Raw genomic sequence first — 25,161 nt, 5'->3', positions numbered from 1 at the left:
AACTACAATAATAATTGCATTTACGTGATTTATTATTGGACGAAAGGAGTGATGATGCTGTCGGAATCATGAGTGAGACTATTAGGTAGGCCCGAAGATAGTAAAATAATAATAATAATAATAATAATAATTTCCCTAAGAATAAATTATATAAAGAAAGTAGGAGGTGATAATTGATAAACGGTGACCAATGGTTGGGAGAGGATTTTTCAAGCAATAGTGCCCAAATTAAGTAGAGTCGTTTCATTAGGGCAGAGATGACGTAGAATTTTTCGATAAGATGGGGTCGCATTCACAAATAAAAAAGCACGTAGGCTCCAAGATCAAAAAGCAAAAAGCAAAAAACCTCACACATTCATACGGCCGCATGCCCCCGCCCCACGGACCATGCATACCACTCCAGCTGCCAAGACCTGATTTGGTGGGAGGTTAGGAAGGAGATTATCTTAATTAGCTCCATAAATTAATCTCTCTCTCTCTCTCTCGACATGTTGACGTGTATATTTTAAATGATTTTTTATTTTAATATTTGGCCTACAAAAATATATAAAATTTATTATATCAATCGATGAAGAGTAAACATTTCTATATATATATTTATATTAATTTTTATTTATTACAATTTGTTGGGGATGAGCATTAATGGTAGAAGTTTATAATTACCAATATATATCCAAATGAAGCTCTTGTTTGTTTGTACTGCATCCATTGTTTTTGGGCCTTGCCATAAGATTTTCACTATTATCTGAGAGTCTGATCAAAACTATGCCCCGCTTGAGCCGCCTAACTTGACTTTTGACATAAACAACGTTGTATTAAGTAAACTACTATTCCACGTGCACGACTCTTTTTCTTTTCTTTTTGTTCTCTGCTATTAAAATATCACTAACACTGTTTTGAAACTACTTATAAAAGATTCGAATTTATAATCTCATTTACCTAATCTTTTACGAATATTTGAGAACTAATTCCTCCAATGGCTGGCCGTATTAAAAAAAACAAAACATCTCTAATTAACATCACGGAATATGAGACAAAGACTAGTCGTGACTTGTAGGCCACCCCTTAAACCACAGTACACATGATGGATGATCTAGCCCAGTATATGGCCATGGACATTGCGACCCAACAAGTATTGGGCTTGGCCCATGTTCTTCAACAGCTTTAGTGGTGATTACAGCACAAACCCGTTTAGTTTAGGCTTCGGCTCTCTTCTGCAAGCCCCAGGTCCATACTTCTCAGTTCAGCCTAATCTTTGAATATCGAAGAGTGACCCATCTCCTGATTTATTGCACTCGTCAACCGTTTGAGAGGATTGAGGCCACAAAGTTGCGGTCTCTAGTAAGGCTCCAAGCCCCATTAAGACCCTTCCTCAGAATTCCATGGTCATTTTTTTTAGTTAACATCAACCCCAAAAATTTAAATATATTATATTAAAAAAATCCAATTCAAGTACAAGCTACAATGGATTGAAAGTTTTAATGCATAAAATAATAATGCCCTAATCGAGGAGATATAAGCAGCTTACTCCATCACAAAGTATTTTGATCTATCGTCCATTCGAGAAGACAAAGATCCTTTACCCCTCACAATCTCAAGAGGATATGATAAAATATATATATTTATATATATATATATCGAAGTTTGGTCCTCAACTGCAAACGATGGAGCGAAAAATGAGACACAAGAATTCAATGGATTGCCACAAATTTCCAAATACGATAAATGCACAAAAGCAAATTTACAAGAGTCAATTAGGGACCCATCCATCCTTGACGGAGCCGACGAATAAACAAAATGTTGGAAGTTTCGATTCAAAGTCAAGCCCACCACATTACGCCATCCACACGGCACGTACCAAGCGCGGCCTTGCTTGCTGGGAAAGGCCCATACCCTTTGAATCCAAGCCACTTGTCAAAGCGCCCCCCACCTTGACTCCTTCCTCATAGTCGTCTCGTAAAAACCAGTAGAAAACATCCTAGTACAAGACCGAGTGGAAGGAATCAAAAATGTTGTTGTGAAGGCTAACCCAGAAGAGATGAAGGCGGAGACGTGGACTCTGATTCTTGTGAATCTGGCGGGGATCATGGAGAGGGCCGACGAGTCTTTGCTGCCGGGTGTTTACAGAGAGGTGGGTGCGGCTTTGCACACCGATCCCACGGGTCTCGGCTCCCTCACTCTTTTCAGGTCCATAGTACAGTCCGCTTGCTACCCAGTCGCCGCCTACCTGGCTACCCGCCACAACCGTGCCCACGTCATCGCCCTCGGTGCCTTCCTCTGGGCCGCCGCTACTTTCCTCGTCGCCTTCTCCTCCACTTTCACTCAGGTAATTTAAAACACACCACAAAATTACCTCTTTTCTCATTTCTCTTTCTTATTTTGTTAATTTTCCATTATTCGATTAGCTTGTAAGTAATGGTCAGAAAATTATTTGCGAGGGATACAATGTGATATGGGGACTTTCTTTTGCAATAAAACTCGAGGGAGAGGTGGTCAATCAAATAATGTAAAGTTTTTTAGGGTTTCATCAAATACTGGAAATAAATTTTTGAGAAGAAAACGTTAGCTAAATTTTGTAAAGAAAAGGAATTTGAAATATTCCTTTCCCGAATAACATTTTCTATGCTAGTGTCTTGGCCCTGTGTTGCGATACCATCGACTAAGTATGAGATTGGTTGGTGGTTTAGATACTATTCCCTTGTAAGCCGGTTTTCTTCACGTGGGATCGTAACACCCTGTCGGATTGAAAATTTGATATTTCACTAGCAATTAAAGTAGTTGCAACACTATAGTGGATGAGTTGGTGATGGGGCCGGGGCCGGGGCATTTTCCTCCATCGAAGGGCTGGCTATTGTTTGAAAGCTTAAGAATGCTTTCTCTTTCTCTGACTGACGAGATAGATATGGACAGCAAAAGAAAAGAAAGTTCTGGATTTGGTTTCTTAAGAACGGTATACTTGTATCTAATACGCCAACTTGTTTTCTGAATGTAGCTTTTGCGTTCTGGGGCTCGAAAGAATGGAAAACTTTCGGTCATGGAAGTGTGGTTCATGAGACCACACGTCAAAGTTTAAACATATTCTACCTCTACTTTCCAATTATTGTTTGAAGGTTATATTAATAGAATAAAATTTTTAGTGTACTTGGCAAGTAGTTTTTGAGCTAAACAAGTAAAGTATTATCATGCTTTGCATGCCAACTGATTGTATCCACTTTAAAAGGCATCTCTCATCTGTTAAACAGGTGGCCATATCCAGAGGTTTGAACGGGATTGGCCTGGCACTAGTTGCACCCGCAATCCAGTCCCTTGTGGCTGACTCAACTAATGATAGCAACCGTGGTATGGCCTTTGGATGGCTTCAACTAACAGGCAACCTTGGTTCAATTATTGGTGGACTCTTTGCAGTATTGATAGCTCCGATAACCTTCATGGGAATCCCTGGTTGGAGAATTTCCTTTCACCTAGTTGGGATAATCAGTGTTATAGTAGGTGTTTTGGTCAGTCTTTTTGCTCATGATCCACACTTTTCAGAGAGTGTTACAGAAGTTAGAGATCCAGTTCCAAGTAAATCTTTTTTTTCAGAAGTGAAGGACCTGATTCTGGAAGCAAAGTCAGTTATCAATATTCCATCTTTCCAGATTATTGTGGCACAAGGTGTCACTGGTTCATTCCCTTGGTCAGCTTTATCATTTGCAGCCATGTGGTTAGAGCTTACTGGCTTCTCCCATGAGAAAACTGCATTCCTCATGGCCCTGTTTGTGATTGCAAGTTCCCTTGGGGGCTTATTTGGTGGTAGTATGGGAGATGCCCTTTCTACTCGCCTTCCAAATTCTGGAAGGATAATTCTAGCACAAATAAGCTCGGCATCAGCTATTCCTCTAACAGCAATTCTTCTACTGGGTTTACCCAATGATCCGTCAACAGGAGTAGTCCATGGTTTCCTCTTGTTCATTGTAGGCTTCTTCATATCCTGGAATGCTCCAGCTACCAACAAGTAAAGTCTTTTGAACTCGTGACCTTTTCCTTTCACCTGCTAAAATCAACTCACATAAGTTCAGCGTTTATACGAGTAAATAAGCCAATAATGTAAATGAGATGCACGTGTCTGAGGATTTATTGAGGCAAAGCCCTGGATTTCCTCATCAAAGAAAAAAAAAATTATTTGGAAGCCCACTATATTATTTTTCCTCTAATGCTAAGATTAAGGCCTCGTTCACTTTTACAAAACTTTTCATCTCATCTCATCATTACAATTTTTTTAAATTTTCAGACAATATAATAAACAATTCAATTTTTTTAAATTGCTAAACAAAAATAATATTAAAAAAATATATTCTAATAATATTTTATTCAACTTTTAACTTTTATCTCAATTTATCTTATCTCATATGTGAAAACAAACGAAGTCTAAAAGATAAAATTAAAATGTGTGTGAGAGGTAGAGAGTGAGAGATGAAACAAAGAAGCCAATATTTATCAGATTTTCATGGAGGGATGAAACTAAAAAAATGTTATCATCCACAGTGAGTTGTGAATTTCATTATAAAGATGTTTTCTTTACTCATAAGCTGCTGATTTTGATTGGATGGTATTCAGTCCAATTTTTGCAGAGATAGTTCCTGAGAAATCCCGAACAAGTGTCTATGCTCTGGACCGATCTTTTGAGTCCATATTATCGTCATTTGCTCCTCCTGTAGTTGGTATGTTGGCTCAGTATGTTTATGGCTATAAGCCAGTTCCCACAGGATCCAGCAAATCCGACGAGATTGCCACAGATAGAAGGAATGCTGCATCATTGGCCAAGGCACTCTACACAGCAATAGGAATTCCAATGGCGTTGTGTTGTCTTATCTATTCATTTCTCTATCGCACCTACCCAAGAGACCGGGAACGTGCCAAGATGGAAGTTCTGATAGAATCAGAGATGCAGCAAATAGAATTGGATAATTCGCCTACGGGTGGAAGATTTTCTCAAGTTCGGTTCTTTGAGTCAAGAGAACCATACGTTCAGGAAAGAATTGTTATTGATGTGGATTACGAAGAGGAGAATGGCTTTGATCTTGATGACGACGACAAAACATTGCTTCACCACCAGTTGACATTCTCCAATATAGGTGAATAGAAATCCCAGCTAGCAGAAGCAGGTGAAATTTCCAAAGGCTTCTCTCCATTGGAGAAGCTCGCCGCATGGCTGAATTTCAACGTTTTTTTGTGACCTTCTCCTTCTTTCAGCGTTTTGATGAGAGATGCATGCATGTTCCATTCACGCACTTGAATACTATAAATACCAAAAAAAGCCACGTAACAGTATTGTTCTGATATTCTTCGATCAAAGTGCACCCTGAAAGAAAGGGAGTTGACCAGAACCAAGTGAAAGACCCTCATTCTAGGGTAATACGAATGATATTCACAGGTCAATTTATTTCATTTTTGGGTTCTGTATAATTCTCCCTTTCGTACACTCCAAACAACAACAGAGTATAGTTTGCAGCAGAAGATGTCAGTGGACAGCTTCTTTGCTGTTCTGTCATTCAGATTTCAGCGTATGATCTGTCTCTCTCTCTCGTCTTTTTATGCATTTACCTTGGTTTTATCAAATTTATCATTAAAATTTTATGAAAAGTATATTCTTCCCATAACCGTGATTAACAATTGAATTAATTAAAATAATAATATAATATTATTTTTTTAATATTAATATTTTTAAATTATTTTTTATATTTTATAATTATACTAATTATATATTAATTAATAATTTAATTTGATATTTAAATTATTATTTTTCAATTTAAATATATTGTACTCAAAATTAAAAAATAATCATTTAAGTAAATAAAATAATAGTTATAGAGTGAATAATTAATCTTTAAATTTAGAGATAAACTTAAATGTATTGTAGTTCAAAATTAAATATTTTAGTCTATGCTGAATTTAATGCAATGATTTTAAATATAAATTTATCAAATTTTAAAGTTGGCACTCATTTGAAATGTCTAATGCTAATGCTCTAAGAATGCTAGATGTAGTAATAATATAGTCGTGGAATGCTTTTTGAAAAAGAGTGAAATTTATTATTAAAATTTTTTTATTTTTTTATTTTTTGTATTTTGTATTTACTTATTTTTTTAAAAAAAATTATGCAATATTTACACACTACATAATTGCAAATATCATATCTCGTTTTGAAATGATAGAATTAGATTGCAAATTTGCACGTCACATTGAAGCCGACCAAGTAGTTAAAAGAAATACCTTTATACAGTTACAATAGCAAAATAGAATTGTTGAACAGTCTAATGAACACTTTTGATCATCTTGGATCATCATATAAAAATTAAACACGAGTTATAAGCTCTATCCATATGTTGCACCTTTTTAAAATATTTCATTTACAGGAGTAACAAGACAAGATACCTTAGATAGACCTATTATTATATCTGAACTTTGGCAACAGCATTTTATGTAAATGTGGCTTTACAAAGAAATAATTTGAGAGGACGTGATGAAGATCAGCACATGCCCAATTCTTAGCTGGGTTTTGAAGCAGAGATCATCACAAAAGGTCCATTCCTTATACATGTAAACCCAACCAGACCACATGCTCTGCACAGATCTGCTAGTTCCCGTTCAGATAGGAAGATGTAGCTGCCTGATATTTCCCTTATATTCTATAATTCGAAATAGATTGCCCACCATCAGCACCAAATCAAAGACACAGATATAATTGACTGAAAGTTTAGTCCCTTTCATAAAGCTCTTTAGAAAAAATTTCAAAGCCAGCCTTAATTTTTAAATAATAACTTTCCTAATGGGAGGATGGGAAAGTCTTTTCTTGCTGCTACTGAGCACGCAGGTAAGGCCATATCTGGCAACAATGGAAGAAACCATATTGCAGAAAATAAAAATGAATCAAGTCCCTTTGATTTAACCATAATAATTTTCACATACTATCACTCCAAAGGAGCATTTCGAATCAAGTCTCAGGACAACAGGCATAACATCTTCAAAGTTGAAGAAGTATACCTGGCGTAGGGTCCTCAGAAGTGGAATAAAAGCATAAGGCCCGTCAAGTATGTAGGTGGTAGCAACAAACACTCCTCCAGGTCGCAGAACTCGACTTATTTCAGCTACCTACAAAACCCCAGCGACCAAACTTATGTGGGAGTAAGGAATGTAGGGATCTGAGGTGTTATAGTAGTATTAGATGAAGCAAGGGGCTACAAAACAAAAGGCGCCAAAAGACATGCTCTCCAAGATCTGTAACCTATGTTCCCAGGAAATCAGATAGGATTCCTTGAGGTAAAAGAGAAGGTCATGTGGAATGTGGATGAATCTTCAGATATAGACTAAACCAAAATCTGACACAAGATTTTTTACCTTAACAAAATATACTGAATAAAAACTAAGACGCAATTTCCTTAGGCTTGCATAATGCGTGTGGCAATTGCTTAAGGTTTGCCTATTAACAAGTTCAACTGCTCTCATGTTTCAGTCAATGTTTTTGACACGGTAAATGCACAAGAAAGATGTGTGAGGAGATGTAGCCAAGGAAATTCCAGAAACAAAAAATAAAAATAAAATACTACACACAAAAAGAGATGAAAAATGCAGAAATAAAAGTGAATTTCCTTCCATTTGTTCAATTAGGATCCATTTGGTTGACACAGTTTTTTCCCAGTGAAGAACAGTGAATGAAAAAGTATCTACATTGCAATCATTTCCAGTTTTCAAGGTATAATATGTTGAATAAATTTTTGTGTTCAATTTTCCTTTCTGATAAGTAAATTTTTGCCTTCATAATTTGTAAAGCCAAAATCCTCCAAGTTTTCTCAGAAACAAAGCAATGCAGCTGTGGACCATGAGTCGCTAGTGAGATTCAATTACATAAATATAAAACTATTAGCAGATTTTGAGCTGAAAAAATAAGGCAGGGGTTAATAGTTTTCTGGTCCTGTGAGGCACCATTAAGGCACTCTATGTTTTTGCTGCCTATCTTTCAATTTTTTTCTCATCTTTGAATTTTCCTTTCAAACCCACGTTGGTATGTGAGCTTACATACCTTTATTCCTCTCCCACCACCTAAACCATCACCGCCCATGAGTTGAGCCTCAGACCATTCCCTTCCTAAAGGTGGGGAGGTACCACTTGGCTTCAAAGGCCAGTTGTCCTCTTATGAGTTATGGGAATGCTATGCAAGAGGAACAATCACCTTCAAACACCGTTTATAGAAGAAATACTCACAGCTGCTGATGGTGAAGGCCAACAGTGTAGAGCAGCACCAGCATGCACAGCATCAACAGAACTTGAAACAAAAGGAAGCCTAGAGATATCGGCTCTGACCAAGCTTAAGCTCCTAATAGACAACAGAGTCAATCAGATTGGAAACTCAGATAGACTTATGAAAATTAACCCGTCTTATGATTTGCATCTAAATTTGAGTTCAAACTCTTTACCCTTTTGGAAAGTTTTCCTCCTGCTTAACAAATTCATAGCATTGCTGCAACATGTTCTCTGAGTAGTCTAAAGCAACAACAAGAGAAAACAATCCACTCTTGGCAAATAGTCTTGAAAATAACCCACTCCCACAACTAGCATCAACAATATTTCCACCTAAAACTGGCTTCAAGAAATCCTTCATCAATTCGAACTGCACTCAGGTCACTATGCTATTAGTAGCTTATCAACCTTAAGCATATGCATTAGCCAAAAAAACATCCACTACTTTCTGCCTCTATATTACATCACTTCAATGGTACTTGACAAATATGATGAAATAAATACCACTTCTAAATTACTAGCATTTCAAATGAGTCCTTGTGTATTTGGAAGCGTTAATTTGAATTATTAGTTTTCTTCACACATCCAGTAAAGGGCATCTTGACAATACTTGCTCCATTTAAAAACACAAGTTACTCTTGTAACTTCAGGGCTTCCACTTTTTCTCTATGAATTTCCACTTCAAATACAAACCAAGCAGAATGGATTGATTTAATTTCAACAGTACGTCCAATAACCCCTTCATGTCTTAAATATCTGTGAACGTGCCTTTTAATGGCATTGCTCAGAGCTGAAGCCGCTTCTTGTGATTGTATAAGATTTACATGCCACCAACTACATAAAGATAACTGAGATGCACTAAAGAAGTACTTAGTAAATGTTTCTGCAAGAGATGCAATTAAGAAATAGATACGGTAACAATTCACCTCTTTCTCTGGGCCTGGAAAACCACCCCAGATGGAAAAGCTTTGACGCCACCCTCTCTCGTATAGAAACGATATCAAAGGAAACCTGATCCATCCAATAACCGATACACATAATAAGAGATATCAATGAAGTCAACACTAGCATATGATTCCTCTATAACAATCGGACTTAATGTGTTACAAGTCAGTTATGCGGATTATGCACGAAAGCATCTAAAGCAGCAGTGACAACAACATTTGTTCTATGTTCATGCTCTATATATGCCATAGAAGCCATAAATCAATGTTTCCACCTGAAAAGCTCCGTGGAAGCCGGCATTGATTCACCGTAGTCCTTGGCCCCACTAGCCACCGTCAGGTCAAGATGTGTTCCGTTGCCAGAGTAAGACTTCTTACACGTTCTACATTGCAAAGTAGACCCCGTGGCAAACTCTCTGTGAAAAATTCAACCAATGCAAATATAAATAAACTAGAGAAGCAAAACGAGTTGAAACATTGCAATTAATTTTCAAACAGGTAACCAAGAACCATTCCGCAAATAGAATTACTTACAAAGATATGCCTGGATTACCAATAGACGTTAACAACTCATAGCATATGGGACAAGCTAAAATATTCTCTCTGGTACTAGCCTCCTTTTCAACCAAAATAGGATCCTGAACACGAAAATAAATAAATGAACCAATATAGGAACAGTTGTTTTTAAAAACTTAACGGTCATATAGATAATTTTTGTTATAGATTTGTACGACTTCTAGTAATTGTAATAATCATGTCTTTCACTTTCTCGGCGACCAAACACAAATAGTGTGCCTGGGTTTGGAGGCATCGTTTCTGGAAGCGAGAAAAAATAGTATTGAATTGGGGGGCGGGGGTGGGATTTAATTGCCTCGTTTGTTTTGAGAAAACATCTCATCTCATCTAATTACTACAACTTTCTCAACTTTCAATACAAAATAAAATAAACAATTCAATTTTTTTAAATCTCAAAATAAAAATAATATTAAAAAATATATTCTAACAATATTTTATTCATCCTTTTAACTTTAATTTCATCTCACATCGTCTTCTCGAAAACAAACGAGTTCTAAGACTTCGACAGACAGCGGAGAAGCAAAAGCAAAAGGAGAGGCATTACTTACAGTTGGAGGCTTGGTTTCGACAAAGGCGGTTGAAGAAGAAGCAGCTCGAGCTTTTACCGCGAAAACGAGCTTATCAAAGATTCGTGCACCACGGGATTCGAAGAAACAATGCCTCGAGTTACGGAGTCGACTCGGGAGGAACACCAACGATGGGTTGCTCATGATAAGTGTCGCCATAATCCCCCTCTTTTCTCTCTCTGTATATGTTTGCTCTGTGATATTTAAAAAGGTGAAAGGGCAGCGAACAACATTTAAAAAGAAAAGAAAAAACATATTTTTTATTTTTTTATTTACGTAATATATTAATATTTTGAAAAAATAGAAAGCAGATTTTTTGTTTTGTCGGGGACCATTAAGATTCTATCCATTAATAATTTTTGTGTTATTTTCAACTATATATTAGTTTTTGTCTTTGAATTTAAATATGAGTTATCGTAAACTATTAATATTAATCATCTAAAACTTTATTAAAATTTCTAGCATAGGATTTATGAATTCATAGAGTATGCAAGCATCATATATTTATTTTGAACAAAATGAACAAATATACATATAAAAAAAATTAATTTTTTAATAATAGACTCTATTACTTGACACTTACACAAACTATAATTATATCTAACATTACTTATGATGAGAGAATTAATTCAAATTCTCAAAATTCTAAAGAGATAATGTTAAATTGGATGCTCCAAATTGACAAATTTCCCAACGTGGCAAAGATGCACTAATGGGCTAAAATGTCCAAAATATTTCTTATTAAATTAATTATTAATCTATCAAGTATACGAATGAGACGGCGCATTATTATGTGTTCATAATTATTGCCAACGTTTGAATAAATATAGAGGAGATAGCTAGCGTGTTACTATGCGTTGACATTAGCATTTGGTTCTTATTGGATAATATAAGCTTATTGTATCATATGCACTACATTTTCTGTTTCTCAGAGCAGAGGCCACATTCACTTACAACAGGCATTAATGCTGAGCATGTTAGCTCCTATAGTTGTGTTAACTTTCAAGAACTAGTTATGAGTGATTATTATATATTTCAAAAATACGAATATGTCCATAGTACTGTGAATATATAGCACCCAAGAGATTGACGGGTATGGTCCGTCTCAAGAGTAGCAAAGAATTGGCATTGCATTATGCAAATCCAGAAAAAATGAAAGAGTTTGGATAATAGAGCCTAAAAATGTATTGCATTGGAGAAAATGACTTCCAGTTACAGTAAATTAGTATTGTAGGTCATATTTAGATTTCAATATAACTAGACCAAATAGAATAAAAAATAATTTCTCTCTCCCGATTCTCCCTCTCTCCTGTTTGTTTCTCCCTCTTTGTTTGGTTAACTCTCACTCTCTCCCATTTGTTTCTCCACCTCGATTTTTTATATTACTTCATTAGTTTTTTGGGGTTGATATTGCTTAAAATTCAAGGTTGGATTCGTGTCGAGCCACGAACGTGTTGCACTATTAATCACCACTGTGTATTCCGTATATTGTGCTTGGGCATATGTTGGATGGCTTGGTTTGCTTCTCGATTTGAATTTATCTTTTATTTCGAGTGATGTTTTGATATACTTCAGATTGATGTCATGTTTTATGGGCCTGGACAACTTTACGCCGTCAGTATTTGAGCGATCAATTGCACAATAACTAAGGGGGGACTTTAAGGTCCGCTGATCTTTCGATACTTAAGTCAGTAATGGTGATAGAGATAATAAACAATAATGAAGATGAGAATATAAGATGGTAGTGATTGATTGATTGATTAGCTTGGTCGTTGCTAGTAGTGTTATATTTATAGTTACCGACCAAGTCCCCACCATAATGGAGTGTTGCATAGTAAGGGATAATATGCTTATGTTGTTTGTTCACTGAGCTACTCTTAAGCCGTCACCTTGCCAAACTATGAAGAGCTCATGCTTGCTGTTCATTGCTCGGGCCTTGGGACACATTGAATGTGGCGTGCTTTTTGTACTGGGCCGCATTGAATGCGACATGCTTTCTGTCCCCGGTCCCTTCCATCTTATTGACACTCCTACTTGGTGGTTGTATGCTATGTTCATTCCTTCTTAAGTCTTGCCTATGTCTTATGTTTCGTTAGCATGACCCGACTCGGATCTCCTACTCGAGCCTTGATCCAGGTATCACTTGTTTGGCCCAAACCATGTGATATGGTTGGGTTGGACTTTGCCTCTAACCCAACCCATATACCTGGGTTGTGACCTGGGCTCATTCTTTGGCCCAATATAAGAGATTTTCTCCTTTCATAGTTCCTAAAGAATAATATGGATCGACATAGAAGACCAAGCAGGTCCAAGCAACTAGGATGGAAGGTCAACTACACTTCTTTAATGGTAGCACAGAGCATGCCTCAACCTCAGAAATTGACCTAGGGTTATCAACTGACCGTAGTCCAGGAGACCCAAAATTAATATTTCCATGTAACTCTTAATTTAAAAAAAAAAAAATAGAACAAAAAAAAATTAAAAAATATATATTATTAAATTTATAATATTTTATTATTATTTTGACTAATAAATAAATAATACAATGTGAGAATAAGTTTTTAATAGAATAATCAAATACAAAATCATGTAATATTATGCAGATTTTATATTTGCATTTATATAATTCAATACTAATGTTATTAACAAAATGCTAGGGGGCAAAAAAACAGAAAAAAAAAAATAAAGATAGATATTTAATAAACAAATTTCGTTCTTTGTCAGATGCCCGTCTAGCTCAGCCGGTAGAGCGCAAGGCTCTTAACCTTGTGGTCGTGGGTTCGAGCCCCACGGTGGGCGCTTTCGATTGCTTTATGTTTTTCTTCTGCATTTGACGAGGCATTGAGGGTCGTGGAGAACGTTCACACGTCATCTCAAAAAAAAAAAAAAAAGGTACTAGGATTTGGTCTTGGTTGTTGGTACCGTGTCGTCTTCAACGGCTCAACCTCCTGCCGACATAATTCCCTTGGCCCCAGTATCAGCGTTAATTCAAATCACCCTCCGTCAATTAAATTAATCATTAGTTGGTTAATTACATTAATTGATGTTTAGTTATTAAACTATTCTAATCGACCCCAAAACATTTTCTTGGCTTCGACTAGTAACCACGTTGATGTTCATAGTTTCGCTTGAAAATGGATGAGGAACAACTCCTTGACAATGACCATCTGTTAATCACAACATTAGCACTGAAAATTTCCTGTTATATCCTTCTGCGATGGAGATGTTAAGTAACATGAATTTATGGGAAATTAAATAGCACGTGACATCAACTTATGCATTCTTATTCATTGGCATTGAATTATATAGGTGGGAGTAATAATTGTCGATGTAATCTGAAAAAAATGGGATCAATTAATTGATTCCATAACTCTCTCTTTTTTTTTTTCTTTTTCTTTTAAGTTCGGATAAGAGTGTCTTGTTGAGCCACTATTTAATGTCGAAAATTGCTCTACTTCTTTGCTTGACATTTGATTGTTCTCACAAGATCATATAGATGTTCTATAATTATTGGTGAAAAATGATATATACAGTCTTAGGTTATACAAGTTCCGTACACTTTCTTTTAAAAATTATTTTTTTTAACAATAGACTTCACTCTTTTAAAAAATAAATACACAAAGATTGTACACTCTAAGACTGTATTTAACATTATTTATTATTGATTTTGATAATTTTTATGATTCAAAAGAGATAAATATTAAAAATGGAAATATGTACTATATAATGCTAATTGCTATGTCCAAAATCATGTGATCATAATATCGAGTGCTTTAGGATTTACGTATTATATACATGTCCGAATGATATAAAGTTATTTAACTAGATTTATAAAAGGACCCTAATCATTCTTTGGACCATCAATAGTAAGAATATCTAACATGCTTGTAGTTTAGCAACGATTATTTTTAACAAGTATTGGACCTAAAAGAATTACAAGTTATTTGTATTATGGTATCACTCATTAGTTAGAAAGTTTAAAGTGTTTTATTATTAAAAATCTTTGTTGAATCGGGTGATCTGTTAGATTTCAAATATAACATAAAGTGTAACACCCGCTTAACATCGTTGTAATATCACGTCGACTATTTACCATGTCAGTGACATCTTAGGCTCGTGTTGTGCATAAGATGTTACCGAGCAAAATCTTTGATTTTAATTTATTAATTTGGTATAATTCTAACTTATTAAGGAGAAACAGAAAAATAAAAGATAGTGATCATTTTATAAATGAGTAATGCTAGATATAATTATATAATGTGTAAATTTCGTGTATTTTTTTTTTAAAAAGCAATTCATTATTAAAAAATAATTTTTTTACGTAAATTATAATTTTTTTTAAGAGAATATTCAGAATTTATAAAAGAACACTTTATTAGAAAAGTAAAATAAATAAAGAGAGCTGTGATACTTTAGTGTCAGTGTACGTGACTTAGCAACTAATGATCATGATGGTAGCCATAGTCATATAGTAACACTTGTCACTAACGCGCATTATTTAATTGGGAAGATGACATATAGAAATCATATAAACCTAGTAAAGACTGACGTCACAGCTTCTAGCAACCTCGTTGGGTATGTTTCAAGTTAGGTTTCATTACAGAGTGTCACGTATCGGTAACTTTTTACATTTAAAGGTCGGTCCATTTATTTATTATATACTTAAAACCCACTAATATATCTGGACCGGATATGGGGTCCTTAACATGCTGATGATGAAAAAAATATAAGTTATTATTACTTTTAAAAAAAGTGAATGTCAAAATTATCCTCAATTTATATGTGAAAGAATAATAATAGATATAATCATAGAGTGTGTGTCCAATTTTTTTAAAAAAGAATATAATTTATTGTTAAAAAGTTAAATTTTTTTTTACATGAGTGTCATATTTATTTTTTTTTTTCAAAAATTTTTCAAAAAAATTATACAACTTCAGATTATCAATCTGTCTAACGGATACTTTCTCCTCCAATTACAAATGGTATAAAAGTAATACTTACTCGCATTACATGCATTACGTTACAGAACGGAAATACGGTTAACAAAATGACAATCATTCACCCACGCAATTTTTTTTTTTCCCTCCTCCTTCTTTCATTTTTCAGTCGAGTACCCAAATTAAAATTTAAGATCATAAATAAAATAAAATTATTAACTACTTCACTACTATAAATTAATTATAAGAGCTGCTATGTACAGTCGCCGGCTACAGTCGGCGCGGAGTCGACTAACGTGGATGTTAAAAAAAAGAAAAAAAAAATATGAAAAAATGAAAATGAAAAACAGAAGAAAATTCTATTTTTTCTTTCGGATTCCAGCTTTCTTTCGTGCTCTGGTCAATCTTCTTCAGCTTCGTGGTGTTGTTCCTCTCAGATCTAAACTCTGCGTTTGCTATGGCGGCGTTTTAAGCTCTATCGGTTTCATCTTGGGTTTGGGCTTCTTTGCCATATACCTAATCACCGTCCCAAACATAATGGTTAGGTGAATCTTCTTTTCCCCAACCTCAATTCACTATAGTACACTCTCATACAATAGTACCCGCCCACCTATAATCAGAATTTTAGTCAAAAACTAAGAAAATTAACAAAAATCAAATGAACAAAAATACAGGCTGAAGAATTCTGGGAGGCAAACGAGAAAATGAAAGATGGCGCACAACGAGAGAGAGAGAGAGAGAGAGAGAGAGAGAGAGAGAGAGATTCACAAAGCTATAGTTTTTATATTCAATTAGATTTACCCTGGACGCCCGTCGAGGAAGGGAGGAGGCTGCGCTTCATGGAAGGTTCGAGCTTCTCAAACACGTTAAATTGAAGAAACTGAGGAGAGAAACTGGGGTGAGGGAATCTGTGGTCATGTGCGTTTAGTTTTTTTGAAACGGTGCGTTTAAATTTTTTTCCACATCAGCAACGTTTACCCACCGTTTGCACGAAGTGACTGCATTCAGCATTTCTCATTAATTATTCCATCAGAAGGTAGTATGATATGTGTAAGAGGATTTTTAAGTAAGTTGGAGAGCCCGATCAAGTCCAATCAAGACCTACGACCCTCCTCCAAATTAGTTAGTGGATCTCTACAGAGTACTCGGCTCATGATCAAAATCTACTCTCGAAGTAACCCTCGCACAAAGAAAGCGGACAGTAGTGGCAAATGAGACTCACCGCCCTGACACTATCCCGATAACACCCTACCCACTGAAACCTGCACCGGCTACCCACTGGAACCTACACCAGCAGGTAGGTGGGAAATAAATACAGAGAATCCTCGATCTCTTAACAACAAGCATGAAAAGGATTAGTAGGAAACGCTCACAAGGTAAAGTGAGTCAGGAAACCACGCAGCATTAATGACACCACTGTCCGGACTTCACGCCGCATTAATGATGTCACCCCATAAGTCATTCCGTATTAAAGGATTATGCCAAATATAAACAAAAGTTCCTCGAAGTCATGGATGAACTATTCTCACCCGAAACCTAATATAAAAGTTGATCCCGATGTACTAAGAATTCTTTTTTATTCCTCTAAGCCTACATACAAACTAATACGAATATATACTGACTTTGGCAACGGAGACATTCCAACCACCACCAAGGCCCCTCCATTCGTATTTGTTTAACTATAAAGTGGTTTTCCCCCCTATCAGTCCATTAAAGCAAGCCCATAAGGGGCCACAAGTAGAGAGAAAGCAAATGGTAGGGACAGATGAGATTCACCGCCTTGACACCACCTCGAAGTAACCCTTGCACAAATAAAGCGGATGGTAAGGGTAGATGAGACTCACCATCTTGACACCATCCCAATGACACCATGCCTAGGGGTGTAACCGGTCCGGTCCGGTCCGGTTTTGGATAAAATCTAGGACCGAACCGGTATGTACCGATTTTGTATTTTTCAAAACCGATTACGCACCGGTTACCCTCATAAACCGGTACTTCCGATTTTATCGATTTTCGGTCCGATTTTCTAGTTTTTTTAAAATGTAAGTTTCACAATTTGTCATTAAAAATTTGTTTATAAAAAAAAAAATTTGATTTTAAAAAAACTGTTTTATACTTTTATTAATATATTAGATTATATAATAGTATTAATATTAGACTATTGATATAGTTATAAGTTATATATTAGTATTAGTTATAAACTTTTAGTGATTTAGTATTAACATTTTATGTAATAATTTATAAATTATAATAAGAAATTATTTTATATATAAATTTCACATAAAAATTTATAATTATACATTATATATAAAATTTATATATATTAATATTTAATATATAAGAAATATTTTGTATAAAACTTATATATAAAAATATTATTTTTTATTTTTTTTAATCAATCGGTCCGGTCCTGGCCAAAAAATCCCGGAACCGGACCGAAACTAACCGGTTTTTACATTTTAAAAACCGGTTCCGGACCGGACCGGTTCAAAATTGGTAAAACCGGTCCAGTCCGATTTTCCGGTTTGAGTTTATACCCCTAACCATGCCCTCTAGAACTTGCACAGACAGGTAGGCAGGAAATATGGAGAATTCTCAATCTCCTGATAGCAGGCATGAATAGGCTTAATAGGGAATACTTGCAGGATAAAGTGAATCAGGAAGTCATGCGTCATTAATGGCACCATTACCCAAACTTTACACCGCATTAATGACGCCGTCCCAGAAGCCACGCTGCATTAAAATATTTTGACAAACGAACAGTGGAAAATACATAAGTTCCTCAAAGTCTAGGATGTACAGTTCTCACCCGAAACCTAGTATTCGATCCTCAGGTACAAAGAACTATCTCTGATCTCTCTAAACTTACGCACAAACCACTAAGGAGATATACTGACTTTGGTATTTGAGACTCCATGGCCACCACCAAAGCCCCCACTTTTCGTGTTTGTTTAAGTGTGCAAGTCAAAGTCCGAATACCTGAGTTGCTGGAACTCGATCTAAAGACGTGCGAGAAAATACGTTAACAATATGTATATATAACTATGTTTGGCTTAAAAAAATTTCGTTATTGGAGGGGATAAAATATTTCAGGCCCAAATAACTAAGCTCAGCCCATATAAGAGCTTCCATTAGAAGACAAAAGAAGGAAAAAAGAAGAGAGAGGATGGGGACAAAGGCTGAGAAAAGAAAAACGTATCAGGAGAAAAAGTGAAGATGTAACAGAAAGAATAGAAGATGAGACGTAAAGTAGGTAGGGGCAGATGATAAAGCAAAAAGACCAGGCCACTTCCAGGGGATTTCTTCTTCTTCGATTGAAACTTCTTGGGTTTCTTCAACCTCTCGGCTATGATTTCAGCGACGATATCTCCATTAAACAGTGAAGAAGATAGACCATGATAGATTTTAAATAAGCATATTATAGTAGATCATCATCTTCCTAAACTCCAATAGACGTAGGTTTTACGTCAAATTACGTAGATCTGTGTCATTGTTTGTTTATGTTCTCTATATTTATTTATTGTTAACTGTCATGGATGTATGTACGAACCCAACACAACCGCATTGGATGATTGTTGGGGGCTCCACACTACATCGATCGAGGCCTGAAATGTTATGACGGCTTGGAAATGACTCTCTCTCCTTTTGGCCTCTTGTGCTATTTTTAAATATTAACAGTTATATTATATTAAAAAATGAATAGCCAAGATTGAAAATTGATAGAGAAGTTGTCATATTTGATGCATCATGGTATATAATTTGTAATGTGCTGATTTTGTAGCATGTCCAACTTTTTCCGGGCAAGAATATTTCTGGAAGCTGAGAAAGATGAGTTGAAGCATAAGCGTAAATAAAACGTGAACAAAGCAAAAAAGGAGCAGAATATGATCAATGATCGATACCCATACGCAACACGTGAAGCTTTTATTTTTATTTTTATTTGTTTGGTTGACATGCCCCACGAATGAAGTATATCTCGGTCTCGTCTGTTTTTACAATTTTTTTGAATTTAATTAATTTCATTTTATATAATCATTATAATTTTTTTAAATTTATATATAAAATAAAATAAATAATTTAATATTTTTTAAATCTCAAAATAAAAATTATATTAAAAATTATATTCTAATAATATTTTATTTAATGGTCTCGTTTGCTTTCACAATTTTTTTCAATTCAATTAATCTCATTTTATATAATTATTACAACTTTGTTAAATTTTTATATAAAATAAAATAAACAATTTAATATTTTTTAAATCTCAAAATAAAAATAATATTATAATAATATTTTATTCAATAGTCTTATTTGTTTTCATAACTTTTTTCAATTCAATTAATCTCATCTTATATAATTATTATAATTATTTTAAATTTTTATATAGAATAAAATAAATAATTTAATATTTTTTAAATTTTAAAATGAAAATAATATTAAAAATAATATTTTAATAATATTTTATTTAATTATAATTTCATCTCATTTGTAAAAATAAATAAGGCATAATAAATCTTTTCAGAGCTCACGTGGTGTGGGTTGGAGAATGGAGTGCTGTGCTGCTGAAGACGATTTGCTTTGATGCAGAAGCCGTGGCAAAGAGAGCAGCAATTCCTTTTGACTTTCAGCTTGAAAATATAAGAGGGATAATGTGTAATAGTCACGACGGGATGCAATGCAAATGCAATTATGCAACTTGGTTTTTGACACTTCCATGTTGGATTAATTGAGATTCAAATTTTATTTTATTTTTTAAAAAATGGAAAAAAAAAAAAGATTCCATCATTATTCTTACCAGAACAAGAAGATAAACCATCATCACATCTTATTAACATAGATGAGTGGCGTACACGAGGACGACTTTCCTCTTTATTTCTCGAGGGCTTGAGGGTCATTTCGCTTCAACTAAAATTTGAATTTCAATACGATTCTCATGTGAATGGGGGACATCATAGTTATAAGGAAAACAGGCAGTAGATCCTCTCTAAATGACCGGCACGTGGCGGCACATTCGGTGCACATGCTGCTGGCTACAAAACATTAGAGACGCGGTTCGAAATTCAAATTCAGAGAGAGAAACGACGGTTATATATATATAAAAAAAAAACATACTACCCCTCCGCACTTTTTTTTTTTATTTTTATTATTTACAATTTTATTTAATTTATGGGGAAGAAGAAGAAGAAGAAGAAAGAGTAGATACTACTCATAGTCCTATAAATTAAAAAAACTGCCTTCTAATCCACTACATTAGAAAAGACTGTGAAGCAACGGAAGCAAAGAGAGTGTAAAAGCAAAGCAAAAGGAGAAAAAAAAAAAAAAGGAAAAAGAAAATCAATTAGAGAAAGTTCCAGATCGGGGGGTACTTCGTCATTTCACAGCGACCCCATCTCTCTGCCTGAACTAAGAGCGAGAGAACGCACAGTGCTTTTTTTAGGGGTCTTGGGGACGAGGAGTAAGAGTGAAAGACAAATCCCCCCACCTTCCCTCCTCCTATTTCCATCTCTCTCTCTCTCTCTCTCTCTGTCTCTCCGTGACTGTTGGGTTTGCATTACTTTCTAATTCGGGCAAGTGGTTGTTGCTGTTGGTGAAAGCAGAAGAACGAAGGGGATAAGAAGCTAAGAATGGAGAGGAGCACTCCGGTGAGGAAGCCACACACATCCACCGCAGATCTGCTCACTTGGTCCGAGAACCCTCCCACTGATTCACCGGCTGTTGGCTCCGCCGTGCGCTCTCACCAGGTAACCATTCTCATGTTTCCTTTCTTTTCTCCTGTTCCGGGAATCTTATGTTACTGATTTTTTTTTATATGTAATATCTTATGTTACTGATTTTAGAAGCTGAGTTTATTTGTTTTTGTGGAAAATGGTCTTAGCCTTCGGATGGGATCAGTAAGGTGGTGTTTGGAGGTCAGGTGACGGATGAGGAGGTCGAGAGCTTAAACAAACGGTGAGATCTGCTTCTGTTTATTCTTCTCCTAATTTGCAAGTCGTGCTTGCATTTCTGCTTTAGGTTCAGGTTGCGTTTCCCCTTTTTTGGAATACTTTTCTTTGGGCCACAATGGAGTGAAATTATAAGAGAGCAGATTAAAAAAAAAACGTATAGATTTTAGTTTCTGCTCTGCTTTTCGTCGGCATTTTTTACGGTTTTCACTATGTTTGCGCTCCTTTCTCCATCTCTTTCACACAGAGTTCTTAGTTTCAGAGTTTTTACTCACGGTTGACTCTGTGTTTTCCGCTAAAGGTGCTTTTGTTTTGGTTTTCTTAGACAAACATTTTCTTCTTTTCGTAGCTTCAGTTAATTCGTGGAGGCCGATCAATTCGATGATCTGTGATTGATCTACGTATTCACTGGGTGAATTTGAACGAACTAATTCAAATCTTTTTTTCTCTCTCCGAAGATTGCTGCGTATGATTTCAAATCTCTGAAGTATCCCAACATTTTTCTAAATGTATCGAGTTAAAACGCATAATCTTTCGGACCCCAAATGTTCGGATCTAAGGTTGGATTTTACATCTTAATTGTGACCACATTATTCTGAATTCCTTATATGAATATGGTTGGGCCCGATTACTCTTTACAGTCCATCTATTAATTGGGTCGCATTTTGTTCCCATCAAGAGTGATCTTAGTCTAATCTTCGGTGTTGCTGCTTACTCTTGTTAGTTTGAGACGGATGCTTAGGTTCTGTACAGGCGGCAATTTTAAATTTTTTGTCAAAATCCTTATACATGGCTAAATGATGTTATATATATATATATAATATGTTACCAAGCAAAGTCCATATCTGGATTTATGAAAAAAGAAATGAATTCTCAATGAAAACATGTGTAGTCCAAAGATTTTTTCTTTCTTTTATTTTCTTTTTTTTTTTGGGGAATTTTGATGCCCCATGCCCCAGACAGCTTTAGCACTTGATGCATGCCACTGTTTCCTACCATGCAATTTTGCTTAATTATGGCAATACTATCGTCAAAACACAAATGACTTTTATGACATGTTTCAACGTTCCATTAATTTGAATAGTATTAACATTTGAAGAAGTATCAAACTTAGCGAAATTTTGATGCCCCATGCCCCAGACAGCTTTAGCACTTGATGCATGCCACTGTTTCCTACCATGCGATTTTGCTTAATTATGGCAATACTATCGTCAAAACACAAATGACTTTTATGACATGTTTCTACGTTCCATTAATTTGAATAGTATTAACATTTGAAGGCATCTTATAGTGTTTGCGCCATCAGAATAAATTATAGTCATCATCTCTTGCCACGGAAACATGCTAATGGAACAACTGATGAGCAAAATTAAATGGCATCATTCCCTTTAAAATAGTTTTTTTTGGTGAATAACCATCACCTTAAACATGGTATTACTGCAATGTTTGTAAAAGAGAAGTAAGATTTTAAGGAATGTCAAAAGAATGAGGCAGAATACTCGTAACATATTTTTGGTGCCAGTTCAGTTTTTGCCACTGCTTTATGCCGTGTTGTGCTGTACCAATGTTTCTTTACTGAAGCCGCAATGTTTGATGCAAATGGAAGATGATCTGTAATGAAGTCTTCTATCAAATGATGCACTAAAAGGAAACCTCTAGTTTCCAATATGATTATTCTGCACCTTCTTGGTGTCTACGCCATTGTCCAAGGTTTTCTGATACAGTTTACCTTGCAATTTTCAGGAAGCCTTGTTCAGGGTATAAAATGAAGGAGATGACCGGTAGTGGCATATTTATTGGAGAAAAGGATAAGGAAGAATCTGAGAGCGCCAACCCTACTCCAACTAACAGAACAGGAATACGCATGTACCAGGTATATTTTAATTTCTTTTTGAAAAAGTCTGTGGAAATAAGGATCTCTGTATCCATATTAACTATTGGTTGGACTTGCCAGCAAGCGGTCGCTGGAATTAGCCATATCTCATTTGGTGATGAAGATAGTGTTTCTCCAAAAAAGCCTACAACTTTGCCTGAGGTTGCAAAGCAGCGCGAGCTAAGTGGGACCCTAGATAGTGAGGACGCAAAGTTGAAGAAGCAGCTTTCTGATGCGAAGTGCAAGGAGCTTTCTGGACATGACATCTTTGCACCCCCTCCTGAAATTTTACCTCGACCAGTAACTGCTCGCATATTGGACTTGAAAGGAAGCATAGAAATAGGGGAACCTGCTTCTCATAATGTCAGCACATCGGTCAAAGTTTCTAATGTGAGTGAACTTTGTTGGATGCACAAGTTGTCTGATCTCTCTCTCTCTCTCTCTCTCTCTCTCTCTCTGTGCGTCATGTATGTATATTGCCTAATATGTAGGTATATTTCATGGATATACACATATATTGGCTTGTAGAAACAATTAAGATTGGAATAAGTTTTAAATAAAGCCTTTTCTTTGGGTTGGCAGTCTAGCAGGTTTTAAGTTTGATGCATTAGGAAGTTAATAAATAGGTTTTTCAAAATTGTCTATGTTAGTGTAGTATTTTTCTGATGGTTAAGACAGTATATCATGAGTTCATAGGATCATAACTTTTTAATATATGCGTTGCCCAAATAGATATTGTACATCACACAGGAAGCTTGCCATATACAATTTTCTTTTCCCTGGTTCTTTTTCACCCTCAAGCTGCTGCTCTTTGTATACGCTTGTCTTTTGTTCTGTTCTTTATTGTCTACATAATCCAAGTATCTAACTGTTCCTAATTCGGGTTTAATCATAGCCTCCTGGAGGTCAGAGCAGTATTATGTCCAATGAGGAGCCTCTGGTCAAGACAGCGAAGAAAATATATAACCAGAAATTTGCCGAGCTTTCGGGAAATGACATATTCAAAGGCGATGTACCTCCATCATCCGCCGAGAAACCACTGAGTACAGCAAAATTGCGGGAGATAAGTGGCAACGACATCTTCGCTGACGGGAAGGTAGAATCTAGAGACTATCTAGGTGGTGTACGCAAGCCCCCCGGTGGCGAGAGCAGCATTGCGTTGGTTTAACTTGTTAGGTCTAACATTGCTTGTTTTATTACTTGGGTGTTTGGTTTTGTCCTAGTCCTAGTGGGGGGGATGTGTTATTATATATTATTTGACATTTCATTCTGGGGTCTCGGGAGTTGTCATAGGTTTTTTTAGCAAGTCGACCAGAACCATGGACTATGTACTCTAATTAATTGGGGGTTTGTATGTTCATAATCTCTCGTGCATTTTGCTGCTTGTCTTAAGTGAAAGTGCTTGGGCTTGGGCTGCTGTTTGTTACCGGGTTAAAAATTTCAGTTATTTATCTGTACTTTTTCTTGAATGTGATGCTTGAACGCTGGCTCTCCGGAATTTTTTATTTTATTCCTCGTTTGTTTAAACTTTGCGTTTTGGTCCGTACACCCAGTCCAGTTTGTTTCCCAGAGAAAGGGGGGGGGAAGAGAGAGAGATTTGTGCAGCATTTACAGGGGGAGAAGGAGAAAACCTTTGGTCATTGCGCAACGGTGAAAGTACAGGTGTCGGACTGGCGTTTGTAGTAGGTGCGCTCATAAAGGCTGAGTTGTTGAAACTGTCGAAGCCGTCGGCTGGGAGTGGGAGTGGGAGTGTGGTGACTGGTGAGTTGTACTCTCTATTTGTCCCTATCGAAAACATAACAGGAAAAAAAGAAAAGAAAGAGAAATTAATGATAATGACAAAAAACCCTTTTGAGGTGGCAGAGCGAAAGAACAGAGGTTTCTTTCTTTAATACTCTCTCAATTAATCTTTACTCATAAAAGAAACGTTACTTTTCATCTAATGGTTATTATTGACCAAATGAATTTCAAGTACATAAATAGAATGCTAGAATGAGTGATATCATAAGGTGATTTGCACATGATTATTGCTCTCCCAAAAATCCCATT

At 35.8% G+C, this 25,161-nt stretch overlaps 3 protein-coding genes and 1 non-coding gene across 5 annotated transcripts; 3 read left to right on the top strand and 1 right to left on the bottom strand.

Moving 5' to 3' along the window:
* The first annotated feature begins 1,932 nt into the window (after positions 1–1,932).
* LOC108991157 lies at positions 1,933–5,530 on the top strand. The gene is made up of 3 exons (XM_018965310.2): positions 1,933–2,326; positions 3,243–3,994; positions 4,597–5,530. Exons 1-3 carry the CDS (start codon positions 2,039–2,041, stop codon positions 5,120–5,122), a joined length of 1,566 nt encoding a protein of 521 aa, XP_018820855.1. The 5' UTR covers positions 1,933–2,038; the 3' UTR covers positions 5,123–5,530.
* Positions 5,531–6,297: 767 nt separating this feature from the next.
* Positions 6,298–10,565, bottom strand: LOC108991158 (uncharacterized methyltransferase At1g78140, chloroplastic). 2 transcript variants are annotated; one of them, XM_018965311.2, is made up of 8 exons: positions 10,346–10,565; positions 9,756–9,859; positions 9,497–9,637; positions 9,204–9,288; positions 8,454–8,647; positions 8,242–8,353; positions 7,024–7,131; positions 6,298–6,668 (listed from the first exon to the last, which is right to left on the bottom strand). In XM_018965311.2, exons 1-8 carry the CDS (start codon positions 10,520–10,522, stop codon positions 6,528–6,530), a joined length of 1,062 nt encoding a protein of 353 aa, XP_018820856.1. In that variant the 5' UTR covers positions 10,523–10,565; the 3' UTR covers positions 6,298–6,527. The 2 variants fall into 2 exon arrangements, with proteins under 2 accessions (XP_018820856.1, XP_018820858.1); XM_018965313.2 differs by lacking the exon at positions 7,024–7,131.
* A 2,524-nt stretch (positions 10,566–13,089) lies between these two features.
* TRNAK-CUU lies at positions 13,090–13,162 on the top strand. Its single transcript has one exon. It is a non-coding gene; the product is annotated as a tRNA-Lys (tRNA).
* A 7,514-nt stretch (positions 13,163–20,676) lies between these two features.
* On the top strand, positions 20,677–24,610 carry LOC109013374. The gene is made up of 5 exons (XM_018995437.2): positions 20,677–21,038; positions 21,173–21,246; positions 22,983–23,112; positions 23,194–23,502; positions 24,008–24,610. The coding sequence occupies exons 1-5, from the start codon at positions 20,922–20,924 to the stop codon at positions 24,278–24,280; spliced, it is 903 nt and encodes a 300-aa protein (XP_018850982.1). The 5' UTR covers positions 20,677–20,921; the 3' UTR covers positions 24,281–24,610.
* The last annotated feature ends 551 nt before the right edge of the window (positions 24,611–25,161 follow it).

This window comes from Juglans regia, chromosome 11 (genome assembly GCF_001411555.2).
Source record: "Juglans regia cultivar Chandler chromosome 11, Walnut 2.0, whole genome shotgun sequence".
In the NCBI taxonomy this organism is placed as follows: domain Eukaryota; kingdom Viridiplantae; phylum Streptophyta; class Magnoliopsida; order Fagales; family Juglandaceae; genus Juglans; species Juglans regia.
The sequence above is the reverse complement of the archived record's forward strand: the minus strand, read 5'-3'. Positions and strand labels throughout refer to the sequence as shown.

Excerpts from the sequence above, each read along its gene's own strand:
- LOC108991157 (XM_018965310.2), top strand. The coding sequence starts at position 2,039 with ATGAAGGCGGAGACGTGGACTCTGATTCTTGTGAATCTGGCGGGGATC. Across the intron at positions 2,327-3,242 it reads TCTCCTCCACTTTCACTCAG|GTGGCCATATCCAGAGGTTT; the intron begins GTAATTTAAAAC and ends TCTGTTAAACAG. Across the intron at positions 3,995-4,596 it reads AATGCTCCAGCTACCAACAA|TCCAATTTTTGCAGAGATAG; the intron begins GTAAAGTCTTTT and ends GATGGTATTCAG.
- LOC108991158 (XM_018965311.2), bottom strand. The coding sequence starts at position 10,522 with ATGGCGACACTTATCATGAGCAACCCATCGTTGGTGTTCCTCCCGAGT. Across the intron at positions 9,289-9,496 it reads GCTTCCACGGAGCTTTTCAG|GTTTCCTTTGATATCGTTTC; the intron begins GTGGAAACATTG and ends TGGATGGATCAG. Across the intron at positions 8,648-9,203 it reads TTCCAGGCCCAGAGAAAGAG|TTCGAATTGATGAAGGATTT; the intron begins GTGAATTGTTAC and ends ACCTGAGTGCAG.
- LOC109013374 (XM_018995437.2), top strand. The coding sequence starts at position 20,922 with ATGGAGAGGAGCACTCCGGTGAGGAAGCCACACACATCCACCGCAGAT. Across the intron at positions 21,039-21,172 it reads CCGCCGTGCGCTCTCACCAG|CCTTCGGATGGGATCAGTAA; the intron begins GTAACCATTCTC and ends AAATGGTCTTAG. Across the intron at positions 23,503-24,007 it reads CATCGGTCAAAGTTTCTAAT|CCTCCTGGAGGTCAGAGCAG; the intron begins GTGAGTGAACTT and ends GTTTAATCATAG.